Genomic DNA, 13,290 nt, shown 5'->3' with positions numbered 1-13,290 from the left:
TCGGTTTTGGATAGTTTGCAATATTTTAATTTGCGTCATTTTGATATGTGAAAATGTTCAGTTAGATTGTCTCAGGATATAGTAGAAGTGCAATTCTCTTATCTCATATCGGGAGAAAGTGCCATGACATATTTGTACCTGGAACTAGGCCTCCCGGGTGCCCAAGGAAACGATGGCTGAATGTCGTGAAGCAAGACATGAGAGCCAATGGACTCACACAGAACGATAGTAAAGACCGTGCCAAGTGGAGTAGACTTAGTTGGAAGGCCCTGGATATAACCGGGATTAATAAATGACAGGCAGAAGAAGATTGCTTTTCATGTAAATGTAAAACGATATATGTCAATTCATGATTCCATAATATAAATTTAACTTCTATTAATTTTTATTATTTTGTTTCGTATATATTTATATCTTTTTAGATGGATGATTTTGTATCAAAGAAATTTATGTATATAGTATAATCAGGGTAATCGAGAATTCGTTGTTGACAACACTGCCACAGAGTACGATAATTAATTAAATAATAGTTTATATTAGTAACTCTTTGTGGATTGACGTTTGGAGTTATCTTGTCCTCAAAATTGTCAAATATACGTGTTTTTTAAAATAATAGTACCTACATACTACATAAATAATTAGGTTTATAGTACATTTTTAGTGATTGTCTGTACACAGTGTTCAATATTTAAAAATTATCAGTAACTTAAACAAAATAACATTCAATCTAAATCTGTGGTCCTTGATTATAACTATTTCGTAGGTGTATTTTGCATGTGCAGTTCATATGGCGTCATTATCACTACCACGAGTACTACAATTAAAGAAGAACAGCTTGGATGCTGAGCGTGAGCAGTTCGAAAAGTTTCAGGTAAGAGAACTTAGTAAAGTCGTATAAATATAATTGTTAAAATTGTTGCTTATACTTTTCCGGTTTCGCAAAGTATACATTTTAGAACAAAATGTTTATTATTATATTAACTATAACATTCTCGTTTATAATATATATACTAATATGGCATTAATTATCTACATATATAAAGTTTACGGACTATATGTATCAATATAAGTGCCTGGTAGCTTTCACATATATTTTATTATATTTAATGTGAATTTCACCAGGGTCATACATATATGTATTTAATTGTTAATAGATTGATTCATTGATTAACATATTTTTATATATTTTGTTACTTCATATTAATAATATACACAAATTAATAAGGAAGTATTTATGGTAAATAGGATGTCTAATTAAGCGAAGTAGACTTGGTTGCATAATACAATGATGACTTTATATTACAAAATTTCTCTATTAATTGAATACTGCTTATTTCGTTTCAAATTTTTTTTAATGGCTTTGAAACATGCAAGAAATAATCAAGGTAACATAAAATTAATTTTAAAATCATTGCAATATGTACTTATAATATAACACATTGATTGACTAAAGTTTGTTATTCTAACATATTTATTAAAGGAAACCACAATTTAAAGTATATTCTTGTTAATTGGTAAAACATACACACAATTTATGACCTTTGTTTTGGTTTCGCTGTATTTGTGTGAAAACTTTAACAAAAGTGTGTCAACATACATATTTTTCATCGATTACTAAATTATAAGGATTCCAATTTTGTCCACGGAACCTATAAAAATAAATTATTTGTCATTTACATATGATTTTCTGTCAGTATATTTTCGGTAAGGTATAAAAATGTGTTCATACAATTGTAGCAACAATATCATGACATAGTTACTTTTGTTACAACACTGCATTACGTCAATCTAATTCTCACTTGTGTATACAAACAATGTAGTTTACCAGCTGCTTATGTAAACAAATAATCGGCAGGCTACACTTTGTACATAGTCTTACAATTATTATCTCTTGTGATCATTACTTTGTATGCTTAGCGATTAATTGAGGTTTTGCGTTGATTAAAATTGTATTTTCCATTATAATAGCATATTTTCGAAATATTTTTTTTGTATTAATAATTAATTTAAGAGCAATTTCTTATTCTGACATAAAGTCTATTTAATTTTGTTAATTAGTTACACATATGGCTAAGACTAAACATAAAAGGTAGAACAGTTCGCCGGTATGTTGATTACGAGTTTGATGTATGATTACATATATCTTTATCTTTTAATAGATAATAGCGAAAACGAAACACATGATAACTTATCTATCGGGCTTTATCCGTTTCACCTCAGTTGTGATTCATCTATGTTAACAATACATTCGTTTGTTGAAGTTTTATAAGCTCAGTGTTTGTTTTAAAAATTAGGTGAGTGTTTTAAATATAGCTTAACCCATGGATAGTGTGAATGAACCGCGAGAAAATTACGAGTGCTTTTTTCTACTTCAGATTAATTTTGTTCTGCTATGATGGCATTTTAGTCTTACGTATTTCCATAATAGCTTTCATTAATGCTTACCTATTTTATCGCAATTATTAAAACTGTCTTATATATGTATTTTTCACAAAATATGTTTAGTATAATACTAATAACAAGAGTTACTTTCGCCAGTATATCGCTGTGTTCTATTTTTAACCGATTCCAAAAGGAGGAGGTTATCAATTAGTCTGTATTTTTTTTTATTTCATTGGTGGTCAAAATTGTCTATCAATAAGTAAGTTACGATTGTTTTTTTTTTTAAATACGTCATCTATAATAAATGTAAGAAAAGATAGCGTAAGGTATAGTTTATATTTGCAGTTTCTTAATGCCGATACGATGCAGATTGTTGCTTATTTGGAAAATATAACAACATTCGATGCAAATTTCGTTCTAATAATTTGCATTTCATTTGTATGCTCGAAAATATAGTTTTGTGTTGGAAAGCCGGTACTGGTCAGACGACGAGATTGTTATCTTCCGCCCACAACACTTCATTTATTATATCTGCCCCCGTTATGTTTTCATGCTCAATGAATTTATGAATGCCAGATTCTTAATAATAATTTCCATACCTACTTATATATACTTATATATTATGGTGAGGCCGTTGTAAGTTTGCGATGTTATGTTATATCACGGTGAAACAAATTTTTAATCATCACTTGGAGCAGAGTTGGTATCGTAAGACACAACTTAGTCCAAGATACGTGTAAGTTCATCATTGATGATTATTGTTAATAATTTACTGAGTATTTCCAGTCACGTATTTATCTTAAATTATTCATGCGTCAATAAATATTATTTACTAAAACGACAAAAACAAAGTCACTTATAAATACTGTATACCTATTTGAATACAATTATACGTATTTGAAAATACAATCAAATAAAGCTTTCAATTATTTGTATAAAATTTAAAACTCAATTACATAGTTTACAATTGTCCAACCTAGGAGACCCGACCTGGGTCTAAACTGACATACGTCACCAAGTCTCCTTTTTACACTTTGATTACATACTAAATATGTATAGATTTAATTAAGTAATTTTGCACTCTGTTTTACCTCGGGTATGTACATAGCGCTCTTTCAAGTTTATCACGATAAATACTTGAAGTGCTAAATGCAGGCACTTCAATATAAGCCTACATAATTTATATTATTTCAATAGATAAAATGTTATAATACACAATAATAGTCTTATATCGGGAAGATAGATAAGTTACATTATTTTAAAGTACTAATTAGCTACTTACCTAATATATTTTATTATGATTTGGATCTGCATTATATTGTCGTGTGTTATAATTACGTGGGAAGATTTATATCAGGACGAGAGAGCCAGATAAAAGACTAGTTCTGCAATTTTTTTTTATGGTAAAACGAAGTACCTACACATTGACTTCGTGGGTTGATCATTGTTTTTATTTTACAAATAGCTACTACTGGTACCAATAAAACATATGTTAGTTAATTAAAGAACGACAAATAGTAAATAAAAAAACTGGTCTGTAGTGTTGGTTTAAAAAACATTTATGTCATGTAATATTTATAATATAATTACGTATAAACATAAAGCTTGAGGCAAATATTATTTTGTTATTAGGTATCTGTCTATCTTTATCAACATATGAAATCTTTTTCTGTTAAGATGAATTGATTATCTTAATGAAAGATGATTAAATTAATGAATCGCAACAGTAGTTTATCTTATGTAATTACTGTTATGTTTCTGAGCGTTCGTTCATCATACATTTATGTACTTAGTTCACCTGCGCATGAGTCACAATACGCATCTTATTTAGACTCGTGAGGTATTCAGATACAACTCGATTGTTCCAAGCATGTGCATAATTTATCATGACGGATATTTACTGGACCTTGTAATTAATAGCTGAGTTCTGATTAATGTAACTGTTTATTTAAATATTATCGTATACAATATCGGCGGAGCGAACTGAGAAATCTTGTGCCCATTGACTGCACACTAATAAATTAATAACAGAAACAGTCTAAACATAACATTAAAAAAAAAAAACTTTGACGTCTTTATGACACAGAGCAGTCTGAGAATATTTATAATTGTATGTTTTCTCTGTATATTGATAGGGCAACTGTAACGCACAATGCGTTACAGTTGCCCTATCTTTGATTTCAAAAAATCAACAAATTCAACTGCTATACTTACAAACAGTATATTTTCGTAATTGATATTTATACATAATTATAATGTAACATTATATATGAAGGATTGCTAGTACGTGTCGACCATTGTACGTATTGGTTGATACATAGTCTATGCAAGACCAAATAAACAGTACATTTCATAGTTAAATAAGTGTCCTTATAATAAGAGTTGTTATTTTGATATTTCATTCATGATGAGGTCGTGAGACCATTCCTTTACTTGTATACGTGAGTTTTATGATAATGCAACGTAAAATCGGTTATTTGACCCGAATGGTAAACACTGTACCGTAAATGGGTTTATTTCTTGGTATTTTCATGCATAACAAACACACGTACAAAAATATGCGTTATATGAAGTATTTGATGTGTATCTTTATCTTTTTTTGAATGCGTAACAATAAATAAAAGTGCACAAGAAAGTTCACATCGAAGATATCACTATCAAGTGTTATTTTTTATTTTTTTCACACCATTTTATTTACGTTTTAACGTAAATAAAATTCAATGGGGGTAGATTGTTTAAATTGAATTAAAAGATTATTAATTTAAAAAATATATTTTATAAATATTGTAAATAAAAAAACGATTTAAAAAGGTAGTGTTCTTATGAATAAGCCCTAATGATATTTTAAACTTTAACTATTATTAAGCGTATAAATTACGTAGTATTAATTAAAACAGGGAAATGCATATTGTTTTGAAATTGAACACTACCCTCCTTAAGCGGAGATTTAACCCAATTCTTTAAGTGGTTTAGCATAATTTCCGTAAGGTTTCCGACCTTGGCGTATTGCAAGCTATTCCCACGGTAAAAAAGAAAGTGCCGTGTATGCGTTACAGTTCTCGTTTAACGACTGGCCGCAGTTTTCTCATCTAACTGTAACTTTCCATCGCATTTTCGTTTACAATGTATTTTGCTGATTCAATGAATTTAGTTATACAATGTCAAAAGAAAATGTAAAATCTAAAAGAGGTAGGTAACGTGGATATCTTTAAGAACGAGATTAGTATATAAATGTGCATATAGCCTATTTCAATGGAAGTCGGAAAAAATATAAAAAAAACTTAGATTGACTCATTTAATGCGATTCTCTAATAACTCAGCTATATTGTGCCCTAACAAGACTAGGTATATGATTAATATGTATTTATTCTTAACCCAACACTATTACACTGAACTATTGATTAACACTTAAATTTTACTTCAAAAATTATGATAACAGTTTCGTCAACGTTCAAAATGCTATCTTTTGCGCGTATTCAAAGTTCGACCAATGTTATGTAGCAAATTTGCTGTCATTTGTTGTTTATTTGGCTTTTCTCCTCCTATGATTGAAATAGAGCTAGTCTAGCAAATTGAAACTGCTAGAAATATAAACTGCTCCATTCATTTATTCATTCGTCAATGTTTCGCCCATCTCGAGATAATATGGAACGGTCCATGGTTTGCAATTTCACTGGTCACTCAAGATCTAAGTCGGTTAGATAGTTTTTACTACTGTAGAAACCTCTTTACGTTATACGCAAATGATTTCAATGCGTCGCTTACACTTATGGTTTGCCGTAATAATTAAACAAATTATTATAATGAAATTTCAAATATGTATGTTGTTGTTTTAAGTAAATCAGGATTTTGTGACGAAATTCGTTATTTCTCTGTCCTCTGCCCTTTAAAACTACATATTATAAATACGTTGATATTCATCGGACAGCCTTAACCAGGGGCTCAGGAGAAGAAGATATTCAGGCACATGAATTCCTTATTGCACGTAGGTTAACTTTCAAAATTAATATTCTAAGGGATTAACACATGGATTAACACATGGAAATTGTTTTTCAAAAAACACATAAGTACTCTTTTTTATCCTATGTACTGAATGTCCTTATTAGTGAATATTCCTATTTTACTACGTATGATGATCGTTATCTTGGTCGTAAATTATCTGTGTTGCAGTTTTAAGTGAAAACCTTGACTAATTCTGATATAATTATCATTTACTTATACAATATCCTTTTTAAAATAGCTATGCATATAATTCTTTCGATGGATGTAACATTTACCTCATCTATTTTCGTTAATTATGTTTTTTTTTCTTTAATACTGGATTTCATTTAACTTCATAAGCGTTTCCCTTAAATAAATACTTTCGTTGTTTACAAATCGCATCAAGTTTGATTAGTGACTACCGACCTAAGATCTCCCGGACGATGGGCATAGGAAATGATGCGAAGGGCAATCACCGCTGCGTCCTCGTCCGCACTCATCTCTCTCGTGGTCCATTAAGCATACAATACATTTACTGTAATTAAATTGGATATTACCTACAAATAAAATAAAGTTAATATTTTTTTTATACGTTCACTTTTCTAATTTTGAGCTTACATTTAAAAAGAAATATTTCTTGTATTACTACGTTATTTCATATTGTACGTTATGAAAGACTATTTGTTTAAAATATTGTATTATTGGATGTAGCTGTTTAAATAATTTATTTATAAATCGTGGGTAGTTCAAAAATTCTGACAGTTTACATGAAGCGGCAAATAATTTGAATATAGAATACACAGTTTATAGTATTTAAAATGTATGAGGATATATTTGTATCTAATAACTTGAATCGTAGACATTAACGAGAAAAATTCAATCGTATTTCTTGAGTATTCTTTTTTATATGAGTACATTGCAAAATGTTTTTATTCATTTTTCGTAAAAGTAAAACTGTACGTATAAAAACACTTTTATCATAGCCTTGCCAAGCGAATCTCGTAGTGTTGTACCGCAAATATTATCGATATCGATATTCTAGCGAGTATAATGGATCTAATAAAAAGTTATACACGATTAAAATTTTTGACTGAAACGGAAAATAAGACGAAGAATAATTATTTATATGTTATATTAATTTAATTCAAAATTTTTTTTTATGAGTATACATACATACACAGTGAATTTTTTTTAGCGTTATTGCGTTTTTTAGATTTTTTAAATTTTGAAATACCTAAAAAACTTAATTACTACAAAATGGTACATTTTTTGCAAAATTATTGCAAATAGTAGTAATCACCTTCTAACGGGAATACGTCGAATTACCGATCACGCTGTATAAACGAGATTTAAAATGTATAATGTATCTGACATATGAGAAGTACTCACATAGGAGAGAGCTCTTATTGTTTAGCTCTAGAGATATAATTTTGAACTAAGGTTTTGTGTCTCCTGTGTATTTTTTTCCATAACACTGATTCTTGTAGAATAAATAACTGATAATTAGGTACAAACCTACCTGTAACAAACACGGTCTTGCAAACAGGCCTATCATCGGTACTACCTACCATCGATACTATTTATCGACAGTTACGTCGCAACGCATAATTTAACGTTGCTGTTTTTTTTTTTTTTTTTTCATTGTAACAGTCGAACGTAACCGATAATACAACACAAGAACAATCAGTGCGTAAAACGCATAGTATTTTTTTCAGTTATACATATTTTATGTTTATTTTTAAGCTTTATGCGTCTTATGCTGTAATTTTTGTTATTTTAATAAAGTATTATTTACGGGGAAATGCTGCTAGCAATCTAGTCACCATTCCACGCGGTCGAGATTTATACAGTATTCTTTAATTCATATTCGTATATATTTAAGCCCTTAATGTTATTAATATTAATTCTTGTTTAATTACTAGTTCCGTATGTTCCGATGTCTATATCATCAAAATGATAAGAACGGCATTATTTCCGAAATCCGTTCGAGCGTTTCTTAGAAAGCGTTTTAGTAGAAACATTTTGATAGATTTGTTTTAAATAATTAGTTATGATGAAATAGCATGCGTGAATACTGAATACAGATTGGCTGTCCAATATTTTCCAGTCAAACGAAGTCATAAAAATCAATCCAGCCTCATTATAAGTGGCTCGATATTTAATTATTTACCTAGATAAATAAACTTTTTTATTAATAGATACTGAATAAGATCGTTATCAATGTCATTGAGTATTCTTAAATTCGCTCATTGCTACCTTACCAATAACGGAAGATTAGACTGCATTGTGTGAATACAATACGACGATTTCTTTTCGACAACGTTTTCCTCTTCGCATTGATAAAGTCTAAATAGTTTTCCTGTAGTATTTTATACATTTTATTGATCATCATTCACTTAACTATACTTATTTTTCGGTGTAAAAATCATATTTCAACGGTACGTCTGTAGGTATTTTTTTGGTTAAAAACAGAGTTAGTTGTTAGTTTGTGCTCTTGTAATTTTATAAAGCCTATCACAGATATATAAAGCAACAACAACAACAACAGCCTGTAAATTCCCACTGCTGGGCTAAAGGCCTCCTCTCCGGAGAAGAGGAGAAGGTTTGGAACATATTCCACCACGCTGTTCCAATGCGGGTTGGTGGAATACACATGTGGCAGAATTTCGATGAAATTTGTCACATGCAGGTTTCCTCACGATGTTTTCCTTCACCGCTGAGCACGAGATGAATTATAAAGGCAAATTAAGCACATGAATCAGCGGTGCCTGCCTGGGTTTGAACCCGCAATCATCGGTTAAGATGCACGCGTTCTAACCACTGGGCCATCTCGACTCTATATACAAAGAGACATACTCTATATATAAAGCATTTGACAAAAAATTTAACGATTTTATAGATCTAGAGTTTGAATAATCTATGATATCATGAATTTTTGAAAAAGTAGCGTCTTGAAGGTCGGTGAAGATGTTATTGGAACTTTAGAAGTAAAATTTAAGCGGACAAGATTATAAATAAATAAAATATAATAATAAAACATTTATCAAGAAATGTTAGTAGTAAACCATATAGCCGTGATATTAGAATAATAACGTAGAATACGTAAATCTGAGATTTGTTTATTATTATATTCTTTCTTCGATTGGAACAGGCATTGAAACTTGGTGTTCACCCTGACACCAAGGACGTGAAAAGTACGAAGGCAACCCCATTTAATGTTAAAGGTGAAGCATGCAAACATATGGTCTCCATATTTGTGTACGTCATTTATGGGTTTAGATCAGCAAACAAAGTTTTCATGGCAAATTACAAAAAATATATATTGATAATATTTTAAAAGGCGTGAATTTAACATTTAATAATTAATAAAAAAACTTTGATGTTATTTCAGTTTTATTTATTTACTTCCTTGTTATTTCCAATTTTACTAAAATAATTAACAAAATTATCCAAATCTAAATAAGTTACGTGATAAAAAAAAAACATTCATATAAATAAGTCATAATTTTTTTTTACTTTTCTAAAATGGTGTCATAACCTAAGGCGAGAAAAAAACATCTTATGACATTAGATGGAGGTCGTAATTTGTATTTGACAAGTGAATTTGTAAGACCTACTTACACTTAGCGTTTTTTGTATGCAACATCGAATCTGTACTTACTTTATTTAGGTCAGTACGTATTTGAGGGTATTTCTTTAAGTCATAACTTGTCAGTGTTCATTATTTGAACCTTCATATAAATGCGTATAACCTTAGAAGCTTTAAATGGATTTTATTAAAATTCAATAAATAATTATAGATTACTAGTTGTCGCCCTCGGCTACGTTCTCGTTTTAGGGGTTTAGTTGCCATGTGTTAGGAAAAAAAGTAGCCCATGAGTCCCGATGATTGCGGGTTCAAACCCAGGCAAGCACAGCTGTTTCATGTGCTTAATTTGTCTTTATAATTCATCTCTTGCTCAGCGGTGAAGGAAAACTTCGTGAGGAAACCTGCTTGTGACAAATTTCAAAGAAATTCAGCCACATGTGCATTCCACCAACCCGCATTGGAACAGCGTGGTGGAATATGTTCCAAACTTTATCCTCAAAGGGAGATGAGGCCTTTAGCCCAGCAGTGGGAATTTACAGGCTGTTTTTGTTGTTGTTGTTGCTGTCCTCCCTCGGAGTTCAAATTTGCGTATACTAAATTTCATCAAATTCAGTTCAATGGTTTAGTTGTGTAAGAGCGATAGACGTACAGACGGACAGAGATACTTTCGCATGTATAATATTAGTATAGATGTGGATCTATTTTGCTATTATCACGTGTCTCCTTATACGGCTCATTGATAGGGTTCTAAAAATAGTTAAGTCTCCTTCAAGTATGTCGACATGAATAAAGTCAAAAGTGGCTGACGCTTGGTGCTTATATTTTTAGTAGTAACGTTATTAGTGTATGTAACTATAGTAGGTTTTACTACAAATTATGAGATTATAAAATATATCGCCACTAATCGCGTGCTAACCGCATGTTCGTGCGAATATTTACGTGGGTTACGAATAAAATGTTCGTCGTTTAAATTAAGAAATAGGAATTTGTTCTTTAGAAATCTTTTTTCTTTTTAAAAGAACGACACACTAGCTTGTTCCTTTCTTCGTATGAGTGAATCGACCCAATATTTTTAATATTCTATGGGTGTAAAGTCAAACAGACCATGTATGAATCTTCCTCCAATAATACTTTCAATTCCGAGTCTTCGTATATTTTCGGCCTTCTTCTACATTCTTTGTCTTTTATAACAAACTTACACTTTAAGAATTCTTGAAATTACTCACGACTTATCTTACTTCGAGCTTCACCAAATGCTTCTATAAGCAATTGATTTGCCTTGGCAATCAGATTTCTTTATTTAAAAGTTCCCGCAAATGAGCGGAGAAAGAAAATTATGTAAAACGGTATCACTTATATTTGGAAGATATTTGTAACAAGATGACCAAATTCACGATGTGCCACTATACATCTGGAAATTTCACTACAACTTTTGTCAAATGGCAAAAACTTATTTGTGTATATTTTTAATTTGGTATCCGTCGCGGTGTGAGTGTTACTCCAAAGATTTCCTACCATAAGAGCGCTACAAGATGACATAGATCTAGAATTATTAAGACTGGCCGTTAGCTACGAAAATCCATGATAGGAATATTAGTATCTCAATGTTAAAGGGGAAAATGGAAAGCAATTTCCATGTAATGTACAGAACGAAACAGTAAAGTTCTAACGGCAGTTTAATAACATGAGTAGCAAACGCATGTAACCTACAAGCTGAGTATATTAACACAATAACAATATGTTGAATAGCATGGTTTGTGTCTATCATTGCTAAAATCTACAAAAATAAGCAATGTAATATCTGTGGAAGTCGTTTGTTTGAAAGACAATCAAGGAGAAACAAAAGGTTAGTTGTGTAATGTGCGCCATTGTCGCCGGATTAATAATGCACCGGATGTGACACCTTCTAGGTGTTGCTGTGCCCGTTTTATACGTATTTGCAAAAATATTTTAAACGTAAACATTAATTTTAATTATCACACATTACATTTCTCACGTCTCTAATTAAGTATTTTATTTTTTTATGAACTTTATTGTACACGCTTACAAAACAGCACCATAGAACAGGATGAGCCTAATAATTTAACAATTTAATAAGAGTACATATGACATATTCTAATCTACAAACCAAGATAAATAAAAAGACAACATTTGACATCGAGAGAATGCAATATTATTTGTTATCGAGAGCTTGAATAATCAATGATTTTGATTTGGAATGTCGACGAAGATGTTATAGGAACTTTGGAAGTTAAATAAACCGACACAGTTATATCTATAATAAAGTTTGTCAGTTGTTGTGAGAAATATTAATCAAGTTCTGTTTGTAGTGCACAATAAAGCAAAACTATTAGCAAATCGCATGAAATATGAAATCAAAGGCTAGTTTGTACTTTGTTTCGATTGGATGCTTGTAGGTGACTTATCGCTTTCAATCAGCCGTTGTGACAAAAACACAGCCAGAATATTGTGCATGTAGACAATAACGACATTTAAAAAAAGAATAACATAATATATTCGATCCAGGAAACTCTATATATAGATAAAATGTTCGTCAGATAAAAGTACACGCAATTGTTACAACACTGAACATGTGTATAAACAAAACGAGTGACGGCCCGCGGCCTACGGATGAGATCGTAAAGTGATGTTTCCGGATTTAATCGCAACTGTCGGCCGCCGACACGAGAACCTAGTTTAAGCACATTGTCACTTTTGAATTGTTCTATCTGATCATATGCTTTTTTTTAATCTTACTTTAGTCTATGGCTAAGGCATAGAGATTAATATCATTGGCCAAAGAAGTTCTTTAAAAAAAAGTTTTAACTAATGAAAATGTTGACAAGAGTTTAGTTGTGTAATGACTATTACGCGAATAATTTATGTTATGTAAATATCAACCTCGAATCATATATGTATATCTGCTATAGATAATGAATCCGTACGTCCGTTCGTGACGCAGAGTACTATGAATTAAATGTATCTAGTACTCATTAAAAACCTTTTGTTTACGTTGATTACATTTTTTATACAGAAGATAAACTTTTCATTCATGCCATGATAATATTTTTTGTTATTAAATGCTAAACTATGTCTCAAATAAAAAATAAAAAAATAGCTACTAAATAGCCTTTCTTATGGTAGTGGCAGGTGGACGAGCAAACGGGCTAACTAATGGTACGTGGCCACCCATAGACAATGGCGATGTACGAAATATTAACCTTGGGAACTAATATGTTATGCCCTTGTGCTTGTCAGGAATTTAAGAGTATTCCTCGATAAATTATAGTACATGTAATATTTATAAGAATTATATGATGAATAGATAACGTTTAAAT

General features: G+C 30.7%; 1 protein-coding gene across 6 annotated transcripts in view; it reads left to right on the top strand.

Annotated features, from left to right (window-relative positions):
- The first annotated feature begins 541 nt into the window (after positions 1 to 541).
- Positions 542 to 13,290, top strand: part of LOC124533990 (huntingtin-interacting protein 1) — a 36,164-nt gene continuing 23,415 nt past the window's right edge. For 4 of the 6 annotated variants that reach the window (XM_047109590.1, XM_047109589.1, XM_047109588.1 and 1 more), the window contains exon 1: positions 542 to 871. In XM_047109590.1, coding sequence (XP_046965546.1) covers positions 788 to 871 — 84 coding nt within the window. In that variant the 5' untranslated portion in view covers positions 542 to 787. Of the gene's footprint in view, positions 872 to 2,193; positions 2,295 to 13,290 lie in introns of those variants that run through there. The other 2 variants (XM_047109586.1, XM_047109584.1) reach the window with 2 other exon arrangements.

The sequence above is a fragment of the Vanessa cardui genome, chromosome 12 (genome assembly GCF_905220365.1).
Source record: "Vanessa cardui chromosome 12, ilVanCard2.1, whole genome shotgun sequence".
Lineage (NCBI taxonomy): Eukaryota > Metazoa > Arthropoda > Insecta > Lepidoptera > Nymphalidae > Vanessa > Vanessa cardui.
Note: the sequence above shows the minus strand (reverse complement) of the source record. Positions and strands in the feature narration are given on the sequence as shown.